The sequence below is a fragment of the Anomaloglossus baeobatrachus genome, chromosome 7, assembly GCF_048569485.1.
Source record: "Anomaloglossus baeobatrachus isolate aAnoBae1 chromosome 7, aAnoBae1.hap1, whole genome shotgun sequence".
Classification (NCBI taxonomy): Eukaryota; Metazoa; Chordata; class Amphibia; order Anura; family Aromobatidae; genus Anomaloglossus; species Anomaloglossus baeobatrachus.
Window position 1 is genome coordinate 235930107 of NC_134359.1, and position 20443 is coordinate 235950549.

The 20443-nt window shown below is 50.9% G+C and overlaps 1 protein-coding gene across 1 annotated transcript in view; it reads right to left on the reverse strand.

Annotated features, from left to right (window-relative positions):
- Positions 1-20443, reverse strand: part of LOC142245330 (multidrug resistance-associated protein 1-like) — a 261385-nt gene that overhangs the window by 24568 nt on the left and 216374 nt on the right. The window contains exon 28 of the mRNA XM_075317960.1: positions 2254-2400. Coding sequence (XP_075174075.1) covers positions 2254-2400 — 147 coding nt within the window. The remainder of the gene's footprint in view (positions 1-2253; positions 2401-20443) is intronic.

Consider the following 20443-nt stretch of genomic DNA (forward strand, 5'->3'; position numbering starts at 1 on the left):
GCGATAGCCAGCCCCATTCACATTCGGCACAGAACTGCATGACCGGAGTGGTTATCTGAAGACCTGGACACTGTGGATATCTGAAGGGTATTAGTAAGTTGTATCTGTTACTAAACAGATGTGTATGGCTAATTTAGTTATCCAAGTAGACAATCCCCTCAATAGTTAAAAATTTCCCTATTTTGTATGTAAACTACACTTTGAATCACCATTTTAACCCCTTCAGCCCCCGGGCACTTTCCGTTTTTGCGTTTTTGTTTTTTTGCCCCTTCTTCCGAGAGGCGTAACTTTTTTATTTTTCCATCAATCTTGCCATATGAGGGCTTGTTTTTTGCGGGACGAGTTGTACTTTTAAATGAAACCATAAGTTTTACCATATAGTGTACTGGAAAACGGCAAAAAATTTCCAAGTGCGGAAAAATTGCAAAAAAAGTGGGATCGTACAATAGTTTTTGGGATATTTTATTCACAGTGTTCACTATATGGTAAAACTGAGGTATCTATGTGATGCCTCAGGTCGGTGCGAGTTTGTAGACACCAAACATGTATAGGTTTACTTGTATCTAAGGGGTTAAAAAAAATTCACAAGCTTGTCCAAAAAACGTGGCGCACGTTTTACGCCATTTTCCAAAACCCGTAGCGTTCTCATTTTTCAGGATCTGAGGCTCAGTGATGGCTTATTTTTTGCGTCTCGACCTGACGTTCTTAACGGTACCATTTTTGCGCAGATGCTACGTTTTGATCGCCTGTTATTGCATTTTGTGCAAAATTTGCGACGACCAAAAAACGTAATTTTGGCGTTTGGAATTTTTTGCCGCTACGCCGTTTACTGATCAGATTCATTGATTTTATATTTTGATAGATCGGGCATTTCTGAACGTGGCGATACCAAATGTGTGTGCATTTTTTATTTTTTTAACCCTTTAATTTTCAATGGGGTGAAAGGGGGGTGATTTGAACTTTTAGGTTTTTAATTATTTAAAACTTTTTTTTTTTACTTTTTTTTTTATTTTACTAGTCCCCCTAGGGGGCTATAGCGCTCAGCAATCCGATCGCTCTGCACTATCTGCAGATCTCAGCTACAGAGCTGAGAACTGCAGATTTGCTGCTTCACTTTCAATGCCAGCTGTATTCCGGCATTGAGAGGAAGTGAGTCATGTTAGCTACAGGCGTCATCACATGACCCTGTGCTACCATGGCAACCGCCGAAAGACACGTGATCATGTCACGTGACTTCCGGTGGGGGCGGGGTAAGTGACTGTCATGGCGGCGCCCATATACATATTGCTGCCAAGATTTTGGCAGCGAAATGTAAGGGGTTAATGGCCGCTTGTGGAAGCGATTCCACCCGCGGCTAGCAGGCACACATGTCAGCTGTTGATAACAGCTGATATGTGCGCGGATCGCCCGGGGCTTACCGGCACACGATCCATGACGTACCCAGTACGTCATGGGTCGTTAAGGGGTTAAAGTAAGGTCTAGGCAGAATATGCATTTTATTGTCTGCATATATATTACACCCATAGGGCTCCACTCACCCAATTCAAGGCAAAAAGTGTAATTTTGGCTTCCTTTGGGCTGGTGTGCATATACACACTGCCCGTGAGGATGACCCGAAGCACTGAGCTCAGAGGAACTGCCCCTGAGGATGACATGAGCCACTGAGCTCAGCGGCTCTGCCCATGAGGAAGACACGAGCCACTGAGCTCAGCGGCTCTGCCCATGAGGAAGACACGAGCCACTGAGCTCAGCGACTCTGCCCATGAAGAGGACATGAGCCACTGAGCTCAGCGGCTCTGCCCATGAGGATGACAGGAGCTCAGCGGCTCTGCCCATGAGGATGACATGAGGCACTGACTGACCACAACAGTCACAATGACAGTAGTGTAGCCAAAACAAATCAGTGGCGGAGATTTAGAACTGGTCCCAGGAAGGAAAAGTAAAGCGCAGTTTTTTTTTCTTCTAAGAACTGTATACATCATGAAAATATTCTGAAAGGAGACAACCCCTAAAACTCAAAGAGTGTTTGGTTTACTCCTTGATGGAGCCTCGCCAGGTGGCCTCTCCATGCTTAGATTCATGGGACTAGTACAGTAGATGGATTGTGAATAGTGACTTAAGATAAGTCCGCATAAGATCCGGTACAAATTCAGAAAAGTTGAGTGTTCACAAGTGTTAAAAAGAGGAAGATCTGCATGCATTGTTCTCCTGTCTATATAGGAGTTTATCGTTACCTGATGAGATTACACTTACCTTCTCTCCACCCTGAACAGTGACATTAATATTTTTTAGGGCCAGGTCTAAATCCTCTCTGTATCGCAAGCAGAAGTTTTTAAATTCAATTTTCCCTTCATGCGGCCAGTTACTCTCTGGTGTGGTGTGCTGCAGAGTCCATGGAGCCTAAAATAATATTGTAAAAAGGCAATCAGAATGTAATCTATACATGAAATAGAGGAAATTACACCAACAAAAAAAAATAATACATGAAATAATCCAAATTAGGGCTTTAGTAAAACATCTTGCTTAGCATACAATGTAAGACATAACTAATCTGCATATTTTTAATGGTCCATATGCAACAAAAAGTCTACTAGTTGTATATGAATTCTAGTATTTTACAGCCCTGTTAAAAAGGTATTATGCCAAAATAATGTGACCCGGATTAACATCTTTTTGGCACATCACTACATTTTAACATCCTAACAGACGCACCACTTTCTATTGAAGTTTGAAAAGATCGTGATTAATCACCATCGTGGTCCTTGAGCTTCCCCAGTAGAACATCCTTCCATTTCCCCTGTTAGCACAGGCATAGCAGAGGGCATAGATGAAGAGCTGTCAGTGCTACTAGTGGCTCAATTAATGCATTACAGGCTGCAGTCAACAGTGATCACTGCATTTGAAGAGTGTGATAGACAGATCACTCCCTCTGTTGAACTATCGGCTCCCCGCAGCACAATCATGGGAAGCTGATAGATGCTGCAGCGTCATCAGTGCCGTCAATGATGACGTTGCCCAAGTCACCTGCCCATGGCAACCAATTAGAAGTCCCAGCTGCTTTGTGCAGTGACTACTTCCTGCACTAGTTCCAAGTAGGTGCCAGAAAGGGGAGTAGTGTCATGATTTTTATTTAACCCACCAAGCTACTGGTAAACACTTCATTTTGCCTGGATAACCCCTCTAAATGCCAAATTAGGTTTTGTCCTTAAGGGGTTAAAAATAGGAAGCAATTGAACACAATCTGCCTAAAAGGCAACTGGAGGTACCCTAACTAAGGATCATTAAAGAAGCTGTGCAGTAACCAAAACTGATTTTTTTTTCTCTTAAATCTTGCTATTATGGGCCTTCTCCACACATTTATTATGTTATTTCAGCAATATTATCTTTGATCGTGCTCTTGAAAGATACGACAGACCTCTTGAAAAAGCTTGAAGGTATTACACTTGATGACGATGTCATCTTAGCTAGTATTGACGTAGAATCGTTATATTCCTCAATTAAACATGAAGTGGGTCTAAGAGCTGTAGCACACTTTCTGAAGGGTCGTGGAAGACAGTATAAAGAACACAATGCCTTTTTAATGGAGATTTTGGAATTTTGCCTGACACGGAATTTTTTTTACTTTTGGCAGTCAACTCTACCACCAGCTCAGGGGGACTGCAATGGGCATCATACGCAAACTTGACCCTGGGCTGGTGGGAGGAGACTGTTGTTTTTGGAGGCGATTCCAATTTACCCACAGATAAAATCCTGCTATGGTGCAGGTTTATTGACGATATTTTTATCTTGTGGAAGGGCACAAAAAATGAACTGTCTTGCTTTGTGAATGAACTGAATAGTAATAACCTGGGCTTGTTTTTTACATTTGAAGCTAGTGAATCTAAATTGCCCTTTCTGGATGTCCTTATCGAAAAGACTAGTGATGGATGTATTGCCACCAGTACCCACCGTAAGGAAACTGCGACAAATTCGTTGCTACAGTGGGAAAGTAGTCATCCGATGTCTCAAAAGAGGGGCATCCCCAAGGGGCAATTTTCCAGGATAAAAGAAGGGAATTTTGTTTACTTACCGTAAATTCCTTTTCTTCTAGCTCCAATTGGGAGACCCAGACAATTGGGTGTATAGGCTATGCCTCCGGAGGCCGCACAAAGTATTACACTAAAAGTGTAAAGCCCCTCCCCTTCGGCCTATACACCCCCCGTGCTCCCACGGGCTCCTCAGTTTTGGTGCAAAAGCAAGAAGGAGGAAAAAAATTATAAACTGGTTTAAAGTAAATTCAATCCGAAGGAATATCGGAGAACTGAAACCATTCAACATGAACAACATGTGTACACAAAAAAACAGGGGCGGGTGCTGGGTCTCCCAATTGGAGCTAGAAGAAAAGGAATTTACGGTAAGTAAACAAAATTCCCTTCTTCTTTGTCGCTCCATTGGGAGACCCAGACAATTGGGACGTCCAAAAGCAGTCCCTGGGTGGGTAAATAATACCTCATAATAGAGCCGTAACGGCTCCGTCCTACAGGTGGGCAACCGCCGCCTGAAGGACTCGCCTACCTAGGCTGGCATCCGCCGAAGCATAGGTATGCACCTGATAGTGTTTCGTGAAAGTGTGCAGGCTCGACCAGGTAGCTGCCTGACACCTGCTGAGCCGTAGCCTGGTGCCGCAAGGCCCAGGACGCTCCCACGGCCCTGGTAGAATGGGCCTTCAGCCCTGAGGGAACCGGAAGCCCCGAGGAACGATAAGCTTCGAGAATTGGTTCCTTGATCCACCGAGCCAGGGTTGATTTGGAAGCTTGTGTCCCTTTACGCTGGCCAGCGACAAGGACAAAGAGTGCATCCGAGCGGCGCAGGGGCGCCGTACGAGAAATGTAGAATCTGAGTGCTCTCACCAGATCTAACAAGTGCAAATCCTTTTCACATTGGTGAACTGGATGAGGACAAAAAGAGGGTAAGGAGATATCCTGATTGAGATGAAAGGGGGATACCACCTTAGGGAGAAATTCCGGAACCGGACGCAGGACCACCTTGTCCTGGTGAAACACCAGGAAAGGGGCTTTGCATGACCACGCTGCTAGCTCAGACACTCTCCGAAGTGAAGTGACTGCAACTAGGAAAACCACTTTCTGCGAAAGGCGTGAGAGAGAAATATCCCTCATTGGCTCGAACGGTGGTTTCTGAAGAACCATCAGCACCCTGTTCAGATCCCAGGGTTCTAACGGACGTTTGTAAGGAGGGACGATGTGACAGACCCCCTGCAGGAACGTGCGTACCTGTGGAAGTCTGGCCAGGCGCTTCTGAAAAAACACAGAGAGCGCAGAGACTTGTCCCTTAAGGGAGCCGAGCGACAAACCCTTTTCCAATCCGGATTGAAGAAAGGACAGAAAAGTGGGCAAGGCAAATGGCCAGGGAGAAAAACCCTGAGCAGAGCACCACGACAGGAATATTTTCCACGTCCTGTGGTAGATCTTGGCGGACGTTGGTTTCCTAGCCTGTCTCATAGTGGCAATGACGTCTTGAGATAATCCTGAAGACGCTAAGATCCAGGACTCAATAGCCACACAGTCAGGTTGAGGGCCGCAGAATTCAGATGGAAAAACGGCCCTTGAGACAGCAAGTCTGGTCGGTCTGGTAGTGCCCACGGTTGGCCGACCGTGAGATGCCACAGATCCGGGTACCACGACCTCCTCGGCCAGTCTGGAGCGCCGAGGATGGCGCGGCGGCAGTCGGCCCTGATCTTGCGTAACACTCTGGGCAACAGTGCCAGAGGAGGAAACACATAAGGGAGTTGAAACTGCGACCAATCCTGAACTAAGGCGTCTGCCGCCAGAGCTCTGTGATCGTGAGATCGTGCCATGAATGCCGTGACCTTGTTGTTGTGCCGGGACGCCATTAGGTCGACGTCCGGCATCCCCCAGCGGCAACAGATCTCCTGAAACACGTCCGGGTGCAGGGACCATTCCCCTGCGTCCATGCCCTGGCGACTGAGAAAGTCTGCTTCCCAGTTTTCCACGCCCGGGATGTGAACTGCGGAGATGGTGGAGGCCGTGGCTTCCACCCACATCAAAATCCGCCGGACTTCCTGGAAGGCTTGCCGACTGCGTGTTCCGCCTTGGTGGTTGATGTAAGCCACCGCTGTGGAGTTGTCCGACTGAATTCGGATCTGCTTGCCTTCCAGCCACTGCTGGAACGCTTTTAGGGCAAGATACACTGCCCTGATCTCCAGAACATTGATCTGAAGTGAGGACTCTTGCTGAGTCCACGTACCCTGAGCCCTGTGGTGGAGAAAGACTGCTCCCCACCCTGACAGACTCGCGTCCGTCGTGACCACCGCCCAGGATGGGGGTAGGAAGGATTTCCCCTTCGATAATGAAGTAGGAAGAAGCCACCACCGAAGGGAAGCTTTGGTTGCCTGAGAGAGGGAGACGTTCCTGTCGAGGGACGTCGGCTTCCTGTCCCATTTGCATAGGATGTCCCATTGAAGAGGACGCAGGTGAAACTGCGCGAAAGGGACTGGCTCCATTGCTGCCACCATCTTCCCCAGGAAGTGCATGAGGCGCCTCAAGGGGTGTGACTGACCCTGAAGGAGAGATTGCACCCCCGTCTGTAGTGAACGCTGCTTGTTCAGCGGAAGCTTCACTATCGCTGAGAGGGTATGAAACTCCATGCCAAGATATGTCAGCGATTGGGCCGGTGTCAGATTTGACTTTGGAAAATTGATGATCCACCCGAAACTCTGGAGAGTCTCCAGAGTAGCGGTGAGGCTGTGCTGGCATGCCTCTTGAGAGGGAGCCTTGACCAGCAGATCGTCTAAGTAAGGGATCACCGAGTGACCCTGAGAGTGGAGGACCGCCACTACTGCAGCCATGACCTTGGTGAAAACCCGTGGGGCTGTCGCCAGGCCGAACGGCAGTGCCACGAACTGAAGATGTTCGTCTCCTATGGCGAAGCGCAGGAAGCGCTGATGCTCTGGAGCAATCGGTACGTGGAGATAAGCATCTTTGATATCGATCGATGCAAGGAAATCTCCTTGGGACATTGAGGCGATGACGGAGCGGAGGGATTCCATCCGGAACCGCCTGGTCTTTACGTGTTTGTTGAGCAGTTTTAGGTCCAGGACAGGACGGAAAGACCCGTCCTTCTTTGGAACCACAAACAGGTTGGAGTAAAAACCGTGACCCTGTTGCTGAAGAGGAACGGGGACCACCACTCCTTCTGCCTTCAGAGTGCCCAGCGCCTGCCGAAGAGCATCGGCTCGCTCGGGAGGCGGAGATGTTCTGAACAATCGAGTCGGAGGACGAGAGCTGAACTCTATCCTGTAACCGTGAGACAGGATGTCTCTCACCCAACGGTCTTTTACCTGTGGCAGCCAAATGTCGGAAAAGCGGGAGAGCCTGCCACCGACCGAGGATGCGGTGTGAGGAGGCCGAAAGTCATGAGGAAGCCGCCTTGGTAGCGGCACCTCCAGCGGTCTTTTTAGGGCGTGACTTAGACCGCCATGGATCGGAGTTCCTCTGATCCTTCTGAGGCCTTTTGTACGAGGAGAATTGGGACCTGCCCCCACCCCGAAAGGACCGAAACCTCGACTGTCCCCTCCTCTGTTGGGTAATTTTGGTTTGGCCTGGGGTAAGGATGTTTCCTTTCCCTTGGATTGTTTGATGATCTCATCCAGTCTCTCACCAAACAAACGGTCGCCAGAAAATGGCAAACCGGTTAAGGACTTTTTGGAAGCCGAATCTGCCTTCCATTCCCGTAGCCACAAGGCCCTGCGTATTGCCACCGAATTGTCGGCTGCAACCGCCGTACGGCTCGCAGAGTCCAGGACAGCATTAATAGCGTAGGACGCAAATGCCGACGTTTGAGAAGTTATGGACGCCACTTGCGGCGCAGACGTACGTGTGAGTGCGTCAATTTGCGCTTGACCCGCTGAGATAGCTTGGAGTGCCCATACGGCTGCGAATGCTGGAGCAAAAGACGCGCCGATAGCCTCATAGATGGATTTCAACCAGAGCTCCATCTGTCTGTCAGTGGCATCCTTGAGCGAAGCCCCATCTTCAACTGCAACTAAGGATCTAGCCGCCAGTCTGGAGATTGGAGGATCCACCTTGGGACACTGAGTCCAGCCCTTGACCACGTCAGGGGGGGAAGGGATAACGTGTATCCTTAAGGCGCTTGGAAAAACGCTTATCTGGACAAACTCGGTGTTTCTGGACTGCCTCTCTGAAATCGGAGTGATCCAGAAACATACTCGTTGTACGCTTGGGGAACCTGAAACGGAATTTCTCCTGCTGAGAGGCTGACTCCTCCGCTGGAGGAGCCGAGGGAGAAATATCCAGCATTTGATGTATGGACGCGATAAGATCATTCACTATGGCGTCACCATCAGGAGTATCAAGGTTCAGAGCGGCCTCAGGATCAGAATCCTGATCAGCTACCTCCGCTTCATCATACAGAGTCATCCCTCTGAGACCCTGAACAATGTGATGAGGTCGAGGGGATTTCCCAGCGAGCTCGCTTAGGTGGTCTGGGACTGCGGTCCGTGTTAGAGACCTCACCCTGGGATCTATGAGACACCCCGGGGGAACATTGTTGTTCCAACTAAGGGGAACCAGGGGGCAGTGATTCCACAGTGCCCATGGTCTGAGATACCGGTCTGGACTGCAAAGCTTCTAGAATCTTAGCCATAGTCTCAGAAAGTCTGTCAGTAAAAACTGCAAACTCCGTCCCTGTCACCTGGACAGTGTTAGCTGGTTGTTCCCCCTGGGCCCCCCTTAGCAGAGGCTCCGGCTGAGTAAGTGCCACAGGGGCCGAGCAGTGCACACAATGAGGGTCAGTGGAACCTGCCGGTAGCGAGGTTGTACATGCGGCGCAGGCAGCATAGTAAGCCTGTGTTTTGGCACCCCTGCTTCTTGTGGGCGCCATGTTGTTGTCTCCTTTGAGCAACACAACAGGGTATATAGCCAGAAATCAACTGTGCACCATACAGTGTAAAGTATAGCCTGTAAACATATAAACTATAATTACACTTCTGCACAAGTGGGGCCAGCACCTCAGGTGCTGCTTACCGCCCGCTTAAAGCGGTTGTGTGGCCACCAGAATCCCTGCCTGGGTCCCCCAGAGCTTGTCTCCCCTCTGCAGCGTCCGAGGAACTGACAGGAATGGCTGCCGGCGTCCTGAGGAGAGGAGGGAGCCGTGGGCGTGACCCAGAAAGTGCGGGAACTGGTGCCCCACTGTGCACAGTGAGGGGGGTGGAGTATGCAAAGCATGCTCCAGCCCTCAGTGCTGCCGTGCTGTACAGCGTCCCGCCCTTCCCCTGACTGGCAGGGCTGGGGGCGGGAAGAAAAAGACTAGGCCCAAAAGCCGGGGACTCGAGTTATAAGCGCGGCCGGCGCAGAGTCCCCGGCGCACTAACAGTCCCAGTCGCGCCTCAGTAATAACAATGGCAGCGGCGGTCAGCGCGGTAGTCCCCATACACAAACACACTCAGCGACGCTGCAGTGTATAATGGCACAAACGCGGTCAGCGCCGCGGTCCCCGGTGCACTAGCACACCCAGCAATGCTGGAGTGTTGCTGTGCGCGGTCCCCACGGGGACACAGAGTACCTCAAAGTAGCAGGGCCATGTCCCTGAACGATACTCGGCTCCTATCCAGCAGGGTCCTCAGGAGCTGTGGATGGAGCACGGTCTCAGTGCCTGGAGACCGTTAGGATCCCACTTCACCCAGAGCCCTAAGGGGGATGGGGAAGGAAAACAGCATGTGGGCTCCAGCCTCCGTACCCGCAATGGATACCTCAACATTAACAACACCGCCGACAAAAGTGGGGTGAGAAGGGAGCATGCTGGGGGCCCTATATGGGCCCACTTTTCTTCCATCCGACATAGTCAGCAGCTGCTGCTGACTAATCTGTGGAGCTATGCGTGCATGTCTGCCTCCTTCGCACAAAGCAAAAAACTGAGGAGCCCGTGGGAGCACGGGGGGTGTATAGGCAGAAGGGGAGGGGCTTTACACTTTTAGTGTAATACTTTGTGCGGCCTCCGGAGGCATAGCCTATACACCCAATTGTCTGGGTCTCCCAATAGAGCGACAAAGAAAGAAACTGTTCTAACAAAGAGAAATGTGTGCTGCAGTTCAACGACCTTGAGGATCGATTTCGCGATAGGGGGTACCCAATCGCAGTCATAAAAAAGGCACGTGAAGAGGTCAACAGGATCAGCAGGCCAACTCTGTTATATCCACCACCTAAACAGGATGATGCTACCGATTTAGTTCGGTTTATCACAACATTCAACAATGGATCAAGGGCCATGAGAGAGGTATTGGAGAAACACTGGTCCATCTTGAAGATGGACCTTGACATTGGTAATTTGGTGCCAGAAAAACCACAGATCACTTTTAGACGAGCCAGATCACTACAAGACAGGCTGACTCAGTCATTTTGTGGATAATAGGAACATTGGATGTAATTGGCTCAAAAATGGTCCGAAAGGTTGCCATCGTTGTAGTGGATGTGTGGCATGCAGTGTGGACAAAGTGGGCAAGAAATTCTGGAGTACCAATACAGGGAAGGAATATGATATTCGTTGCTTTGTAAACTGCCGCACCAAGGGAGTCATATACAAGGTCACATGCTCTTGCGGATTGGAGTACATAGGGAAGACCAGGAGAGAATTCAGAAGAAGGGTGGGAGAACATCTGAGAGACATAAGAGTTGGAAATGACACTCCCTTGGCAAAACATCTGAACATTCATCATATGGGTGACATCAATCAAATCACCTTTCAAGGGATTGATGTTGTTTCTCCATTGAGGCGAGGGGGAGATTGGGATAAAAAAATCCTCCAGAAAGAATGTAGATGGATATTTCAACTAAAAACGGTCCATCCCCATGGTCTCAATGAATGTATTTCCTATGCACCCTTTTTGTGAGATAAGTCCTACAGTGACAGATAGGAGGGACAGCCACCGGACGAGCGGGGGTGCCATTCACCGTCCTAATAGGGTGCCGACCTCCGCAGCCAGGTAGGGCTAGAATTCATTAGATTAGTATAGCCGGTGATGGAGTTGTTAGTTCTCTCCACTGTCTTTCCATCTCTCATATTCATGCTTATGCTTCCCCCTGAGCTTTATTGATGGAGTTGTTAGTTTTATCCATGCTTGGGCATCCAGTGTCAATCTCCAATGCCTCTCTCTGAACCATTGTGATCCATTGTTGTTGTATAGAATAAGTTACATTGATTTATGTTGTAACACCTGCCACTGTCTGTTGTTCTTTCTTTTGTCTGGAGTTTTATTCATTTTCCTTTTTTACCTCTGCACTGTTATCCATACTATTTTTGATTTGCATAATCTTGAAAACTGGACCATGTCATCTGGTATTCTAAGCGGTCCTGCCCGCTAAAAGTATCGTTGGTTTTACCAATAATATTTCCGGGTGATGTGCGGTTATTGTCTATCACTCATATTTCCATATGGTCGGGGTAGTCCGATTACGGACTTAGCGCATGTGCATTGATGTGATGCAGGCGGCGCTATCCCTACCGAGTAAAGGGGGCGGACCGCTGGGCGTCTTGCACGCCCACCCTTGTGTCACTATGATGACACGGGGAGCTCGCCGGAAGGCTCTGATGACCGCTTCCTGTGGGACGCAATAGCGTTCCACAGATGCGTTCCACCGGGCGGAAGTGGTGGGCGCGGCGACGGAAGTGATGTCAGACGCCGGCGGCAGAGTGGCGATCATTTAAAAAGATATTACTTTTGAGCGGCGGTGCACAGCATACAGGACCAGCGCTGTGACCGCCTGGTGAGTCGCTCTGTTTATTCTTTTATGTCTCCTCTTACATGGAGGGAGGTTCATGTTTTGGGGGCCGTAACTAAAACCCTCTCATTTTGTTATAGATTAACCCAGTTCAGGTTTACTCCTTAATGCTCCCCTGATGAATGATACACAGGAAACGCGTCGGGAGAAGGAGAGTCTGGGAGAGGAAAAGTGGGTCTATTCATAAGGGGTCCTAGACCTGCTTGATGAAGGTCTTTTGGATTACGCCGAATATGATGACACACTGACCTTCTGGGAAACAAGATACCAGGATATGGGTGAGATTGTTCCCTGATAGAGAGCATCAGGTTAACCAATGAGTATTGCATCCCTGGATATTGTTTTTCAGTGTCAACCAGTTGTGAAATGACCTTTAATTGTACTGGTGGCTGGGGTCTATTCAGGACTTCTTGCTATTATTTAACTGGTGGTTAATAATCTGATGGATGACGCTGCTGCTAGTGATATCAACAGAGTGTGAATAAGCAGCTGTGTTGTGAAAACTGTGCATCTGGTTGATTATTTAAATGTATATTTGCCAACACCAAGTGTTTTTGAGGTGTGGTTGCTACTTCACAGGGTTTGCTGGTTTCTCCTTTAAGTCTGGAGAATTCCAGCAGTTGATTTATTCCCTGAATTGATTTTTATGCATAGGCAAGGTGATCCTTCCCTATTTTTAGAGGAATTATTAAAAGTTATATTTTAGGTATTATTGCTGTATTTCACGTGCTCTAGCAGCACATCCTCATTGCTGGCTCCAGCTCTGATGGGGTTAATCTCTCTCCTGACTTGACTGGGCTCAGTTCCTACCACTCTCATAATCCTTTGCAGTGGCACACTGCGCTCTGCTCATCCTCCCACCCCAACCCCCTTGCGATAACATACTCACCTGACATGACTCCTCCTCCTCTCTTCTCGCTCCTGGTGCAGGCCCCGCACATAGCTGCAGGATGGTAAGTAAACACTCCTCTCCTGATCACCGCCTACAGCCCAGTCACTAAGGATCAGAGGCGGCTGCAGCTGCTGATATAACGTCAACTTTCAGAGCCCGGGAGCTGACGTGACATCAGTGGATGCCAGCGGCCACAGCACCCAGGGGTCATGCGATTGGCACTGAGCGAGCAGGATAGCGCCCCTCAGTGCCAGAACTGGAAATAGAAGGCAATTAAGAAGACAACTGAAATAAAGAGAATTTTGTTTACTTACCGTAAATTCTTTTTCTTATAGTTCAGTAATGGGAGACCCAGACCATGGGTGTATAGCTTCTACCTCTGGAGGACACACAAAGTACTACACTTAAAAGTGTAGCTCCTCCCCCTGAGCTTATACACCCCCTGGTGAGCAGACCCAGCCAGTTTAGTGCAAAAGCTGAAGGAGAATAGCCACCCACAAGTAGAACAGAGCAATAGCCGGAACAACCGGAAACTCTGTCCACGACAACAGCCGGTGATAACACGCGGAACAAGAAAAGTGCCAACAGGCAACAGGGAGGGTGCTGGGTCTCCCATTACAGAACTATAAGAAAAAGAATTTACGGTAAGTAAACAAAATTCTCTTTTTCTTTATCGTTCCTATGGGAGACCCAGACATTGGGACGTCTCAAAGAAGTCCCTGGGTGGGAAATAAACCGAACAAAGTAAGAAGTAGGCAAAACCTAACTTCACAAATGGGCGACAGCCGCCTGAAGGATGGGTCTGCCCAAGCTCGCATCTGCCGAAGCATGAGCATGCACTTGGTAGTGCTTCGAAAAGGTATGCAGGCTAGTCCAAGTGGCAGCCTGACAGACTTGTTGAGCCGTAGCCTGGTGCCTGAAAGCCCAAGAGGCACCAACAGCTCTGGTCGAATGTGCCTTGATCCCCGGCGGGGGAGGCACCTGAGAACTCTGGTAGGCGTCCGAAATGGTCGATCTGATCCAACGGGCTAAGGTCGGCTTAGAAGGAGAGAGACCCTTGCGCCGACCTGTGGTTAGCACAAAAAGAGAAGTGCACCGCCTAATAGAAGCGGTGCGAGACACAGATCCGGAGCGCCCGCACCAGATCCAGAGTATGCAGCGCTTTCTCAAAGCGATGAATAGGAGCCGGACAAAAGGAAGGTAGGGTAATGTCCTGGTTAAGGTGGAAAGGGGAGACCACCTTAGGAAGAAAGTCCGGAGTCGGACGGAGAACCACCTTGTCTTGATGAAACAGTAAAAAAGGTGACTCCGAAGAGAGCGCGGCCAAATCAGAGACTCTCCTGAGGGAAGTTATGGCCACCAGAAAAGCCACTTTCTGAAGACGATGCAAAGAGACTTCCCTAAGAGGCTCAAAGGGGGGTTTCTGCAAAACCGTGAGAACCAAATTAAGGTCCCAGGGATCCAAGGGCCGCCGGTAAGGCGGATTGATGTGAGACGCGCCCTGCATGAAGGTGCGGACCTGAGCCAGCCGAGCGAGACGCCGCTGGAACAGTACTGACAGAGCTGAGACTTGTCCCTTGAGAGAGTTGAGGGACAGTCCTAGCTGCAGACCGGACTGTAGAAAAGACAGAAGGGTCAGCAAAGAGAATGGCCAAGGAGGATGGTCAGTAGAGCGACACCATGACAGGAAAATTTTCCAAGTCCTGTGATAGATCTTAGCGGAGGAAGACTTACGGGCCCGAGTCATGGTGGAGATGACTTCAGGAGGAATACCAGAAGCCGTCAAGAGCCACGCCATCAATTTGAGAGCCGCAGAATTCAGGCGGAAGAACGGACCTTGTGAGAGTAGGTCTGGACGGTCCGGGAGATGCCACGGCATCTCTACGGACAGATGGAGCAGGTCTGGATACCAAGCTCGCCTGGGCCAGTCCGGTGCAATGAGGATGACTCGACAGCCCTCCATTCTGATCTTGCACAGAACTCTGGGCAAGAGAGCTAGAGGGGGAAACACGTAGGACAGACGAAACTGGGACCAGTCCTGAACCAGTGCGTCCGCGGCGAATGCCTGAGGGTCGTGGGAGCGAGCCACGTAAACGGCAACCTTGTTGTTGTGACGGGATGCCATTAGGTCCACGTCCGGGGTGCCCCATTTGCGGCAGATTGACAGGAACACTGCCGGGTGCAGGGACCACTCGCCACTGTCCACGGTTTGACGGCTGAGATAATCTGCCTCCCAGTTTTCTACGCCTGGGATGTGGACTGCGGATATGGTGGACTTGGAGTCCTTCGCCCATTGAAGGATGCGTTGTACCTCCAACATTGCTAGGCGGCTGCGTGTCTCGCCTTGGTGATTGATGTAGGCAACCGCTGTCGCGTTGTCTGACTGGACTCGAATTTGCCTGCCCGCCAACAGGTGGTGAAAAGCTAGGAGAGCTAGAAGCACGGCTCTGGTTTCCAGCACATTGATTGGAAGGGCTGAATCGGACGGAGTCCAAGTGCCCTGCGCTCTGTGGTGGAGATATACCGCTCCCCAGCCGGATAGACTGGCATCCGTGGTGAGAATCACCCAGGATGGGGCCAGGAAGGAGCGGCCCTGGGACAGGGAGAGAGGCCGAAGCCACCACTGAAGAGAGCTCCTGGTTTGTGGCGACAGAGCCACTAACCTGTGTAAGGAGGAAGGCCGCTTGTCCCAACAGCGGAGAATGTCCAGCTGCAGGGGACGCAGATGGAACTGGGCAAAGGGAACAGCCTCCATTGACGCCACCATTTGACCCAGCACCTGCATCAGACGCCTGAGGGTATAACGGCGGGGCCTCAGCAGAGAGCGCACCGCCAGTTGGAGGGACTGCTGTTTGACTAAGGGCAACTTCACAAGTGCCGGCAAAGTCTCGAACTGCATCCCTAGGTACGTGAGACTCTGGGTCGGAGTCACAGTTGATTTGGGCAGATTGACCAGCCACCCGAATTGGGCTAGAGTGGCGAGAGTGAGCGAGACACTTCGCTGACAGTCTGCGCTGGATAAAGCCTTGACTAGAAGGTCGTCCAGGTAAGGAATCACTGCCAACCCCTGTAGGTGCAGAACCGCAATCACTGCTTACATGACCTTGGTGAATACCCGAGGGACTGTGGCCAACCCGAAGGGGAGAGCCACAAATTGGAAATGATCTTCTCCGATTGCAAAACGTAGCCAACGCTGGTGTGAAACTGCAATTGGCACATGCAGATAGGCATCTCTGATGTCGATGGACGCCAGGAAATCCCCTTGAGTCATTGAGGCAATGACTGATCTCAGAGACTCCATGCGAAAGTGCCGCACCTTAACATGCTTGTTGAGAAGCTTGAGATCCAGGATGGGCCGGAAGGTACCGTCCTTTTTGGGAACTAGGAAGAGATTTGAGTAGAAACCTCTGAACCGTTCCCGAGCGGGAACCGGTACAATTACTCCATTGGCCTACAAGGCTGCCACGGCCTGTGAGAAGGCGGCGGCCTTGGAGCAGGGGGGAGTTGAGAGAAAAAAATCTGTTTGGCGGACTGGAAGAGAATTCTATCCTGTAGCCGTGGGAGATGATATCTCTCACCCACTGATCGGAGACGTGTTGAAACCAAGCGTCGCCAAAGTGGGAGAGCCTGCCACCGACTAAGGACGTTGCTGGAGCGGGCAGATAGTCACGGGGACGCTGCCTTAGTGGCAGGACCTCCTGCAGTCTTCTGTGGACGCGCTTTTGGGCGCCAGTTGGATTTCTGGTCCTTGGCTGAGTTAGCGGACGAGGCCGAGGGCTTAGAGGACGACCAGTTGGAGGAACGAAAGGAGCGAAACCTCGACTGATTCCTACCCTGGGCAGGTTTCCTGGCTTTGGTTTGTGGCATGGAAGTACTCTTCCCGCCAGTTGCTTCCTTAATAATTTCATCCAGCTGTTCTCCGAACAGCCGGGACCCAGCAAAAGGGAGCCCAGCAAGGTACTTCTTTGAAGAAGCATCTGCCTTCCACTCTCGAAGCCACAAGATTCTGCGGATAGCGAGGGAATTAGCCGAAGCCACCGCAGTGCGGTTAGAAGCCTCCAGCATGGCTGACATGGCATAGGATGAAAAGGCCGAAGCTTGGGAAGTTAAGGCATCCATTTCGGGCATAGATTCCCTGGTGAGGGAATGCATCTCCTCTAGAGAAGCAGAGATGGCTTTGAGAGCCCACACTGCTGCAAAAGTCGGAGAAAACGCGCCCCCCGCCGCTTCATACACGGATTTGGCCAGAAGGTCAATCTGGCGGTCAGTGGAATCCTTGAGGGAAGTGCCATCAGCCACCGACACAACGGTCCGGGCTGCGAGCCTAGACACCGGAGGGTCTACCTTTGGGGAGTGAGCCCACTCCTTGACCACCTCAGGTGGAAAGGGAAAACGGTCATCAGAACCACGCTTTGGGAAGCGTTTGTCAGGACAGGCCCTGGGTTTGGTCACAGCGGCCTGAAAACTGGAGTGGTTAAAGAACACACTCTCTGCTTTCTTAGGCAAGGTAAACTGGTGCTTTTCTGCCAGAGAGGGTTGCTCCTCTGATACTGGCGGATTGAGATCCAGTACAGAATTAATAGAAGCAATCAAGTCACTAAGATCTGAGTCACTTTCGGACAGATCAATGGGGTACATGGAGTTAGCCTCCGAGCCCCCTGTAAAGGCATCCTCCTCATCCTGCGAGTCAGCTCTGGAATCAGAGCCAGGGGAGGAGGAGGGAGAGGGAACCCTGCGTCTCTTCTCAGGAGGACGGGGTCTGGGCCCTGATGATGAATCCTCTGTGAGCTCCGGTCCTGAGAGACCCCTATCAGCAGAGGCACCCTGTGAAGGGGGCTGATGCATATTCATCAGAGTCCTGGACAGAAGTCCCATGGACTCAGCAAAGCACTGGGAGATAGACCTAGAAAAGGATTCTACCCAAGCCGGGGGTTCAGCCACAGGAGCAGGAGCAGCCTGAAAGACCACTGGGGGTGAGACTTCCAGGCTATGGCACCGCCAAGTTAGAGCAGGCATCACAATGTGAAAAGGTGCTCTGTTCAGGCAGCAGGAGCTTACATGCAGCGCATACAGCATAAAGCTTTGGGGCCTTGCTCCTCGTGTGAGACATGCTGCTGGAGTGGGGGCTCTGCCAGAGATTATATACAGAAGTCCACAACCGGAGACCGGTTGTGGCTTACCAGACCGCTGGAGCGGTGTTGTGTGCCCTCCAGATCCCGAAGCCCGGACCCCCAAGCACAGCACCTCAGCAGGGATGCTGCAAACCAGCGCTGCAATGACTGATCGCAGAGAGAACGCTGAAAAAATGGCCGCCGGAGCGAAGAGAGGGGGCAGGACTTGCTTGAGGAGCGGGATCTGGAGGGCCATTGAGACCTACAGAGGAGGGGACACACACTGCAGTGGGGAGTGTCCCTCCCCTGTACAGAACGGCCGCCGGGAGGAGCCGAGCCTGTCCCTCTGCATGAGTGACATGCGAGGGCAGTGAAACAGAAACTAGGCCTCCGGCGAAGCCGGGGCCTAAATTTGAGCAGCGCGGCCGACGCGCAGGCACCATCGGCGCGGTTCTCAGGCGACAGCTAGAGAACCCGCCGGAAATGTCAGTAAACATAATAAGCACACTCTCCCCCAACGATAAAGTACAGGGACCCCGAAATATAAACGTCTCAGGTACTTAGCTTCTGAGACGCAGGGCCAGGTCCCTGGGGATGAGCGCTCCGTTCCAGCAGGGTCCTGAAGGGCTGCGGATGGAGACCGGTCTCCTGCCAAGCATAGAGACCGTGCTGGCTCCCACTTCAAGCCAGAGCCCAGGAGGGATGGTGAAGGAGCACGGCATGTAAGGCTCCAGCCTAAGAATCAACCTTACAACACCGCCGACACAGTGGGGTGAGAAGGGACATGCCGGGGGTCTAGATATGGACCCGAACTCTTCATCTCGTTCCAAAAGGAAAAAATCATATGAGAATGCATGTGTGGATGTATGCCTTCTGAACACAAAGCGATAAACTGGCTGGGTCTGCTCACCAGGGGGTGTATAAGCTCAGAGGGAGGAGCTACACTTTTAAGTGTAGTACTTTGTGTGTCCTCCAGAGGTAGAAGCTAAACACCCATGGTCTGGGTCTCCCATAGGAATGATAAAGAAGAAGGGAATTTTGTTTACTTACCGTAAATTCCTTTTCTTCTAGCTCCTATTGGGAGACCCAGACAATTGGGTGTATAGCTTCTGCCTCCGGAGGCCACACAAAGTATTACACTTTAAAAAGTGTAACCCCTCCCCTCTGCCTATACACCCTCCCGTGCATCATGGGCTCCTCAGTTTTGGGGCAAAAGCAGGAAGGAGGAAACTTATAAATTGGTCTAAGGTAAATTCAATCCGAAGGATGTTCGGAGAACTGAAAACCATGAACCAAAAGAACAATTCAACATGAACAACATGTGTACACAAAAGAACAAACAGCCCGAAAGGAACAGGGGCGGGTGCTAGGTCTCCCAATAGGAGCTAGAAGAAAAGGAATTTACGGTAAGTAAACAAAATTCCCTTCTTTGTCGCTCCATTGGGAGACCCAGACAATTGGGACGTCCAAAAGCAGTCCCTGGGTGGGTAAAAGAATACCTCAATAAAAAGAGCCGAAACGGCCCCCTCTTACAGGTGGGCAACCGCCGCCTGAAGGACTCGCCTACCTAGACTGGCGTCTGCCGAAGCATAGGTATGCACCTGATGGTGTTTCGTGAAAGTGTGCAGACTAGACCAGGTAGCTGCCTGACACACCTGCTGAGCCGTAGCCCGGTGCCGCAATGCCCAGGACGCACCCACGGCTCTGGTAGAATGGGCTTTCAGCCCCAAAGGAAGCGGAAGCCCAGAAGAACGGTAGGCTTCAAGAATCTGTTCCTTGATCCACCGAGCCAAGGTTGACTTGGAAGCCTGCGAACCCTTACGCTGGCCAGCGACAAGGACAAAGAACGCATCAGAACGGCGCAGGGGCGCCGTGCGAGACACGTAGAACCGGAGTGCTCTCACCAGATCTAATGAGTGCAAATCCTTTTCACATTGGTGAACTGGATTAGGGCAAAATGAAGGTAAGGAGATATCCTGATTGAGATGAAAAGGAGATACCACCTTAGGGAGAAATTCCAAATGAAAGAAAAGTGGGTAAGGCAAAACTCCAGGGAGAAAAACCATTATCAGAGCACCAGGATAAGAAGATCCTCCAAGACCTGTGATAGATCTTGGCGGACGTTGATTTCCTGGCCTGTCTCATGGTGGCAATGACATCTTGAGATAACCCTGAGGACGCTAGGAGCCAGGACTCAATGGCCACACAGTCAGGTTGAGGGCCACAGAATTCAGATGGAAAAACGGCCCTTGTGACAGCAAGTCTGGGCGGTCTGGGAGCGCCCACGGTTGACCCACCGTGAGATGCCACAGATCCGGGTACCACGACCGCCTCGGCCAATCTGGAGCGACGAGAATGGCGCGACGACAGTCGGACCTGATTTTGCGCAGCACTCTGGGCAGCATCGCCAGAGGGGGAAAAACATAGGGCAGTCGAAACTGCGACCAATCCTGAACTAATGCGTCCGCCGCCAGAGCTCTGTGATCTTGAGACCGTGCCATGAATGCCTGGACTTTGTTGTTGTGCCGTGACGTCATGAGATTGACGTCCGGCGTTCCCCAGCGGCGACAGATCTCTCGAAACACGTCTGGGTGAAGAGACCATTCCCCCGCATCCATGCCCTGACG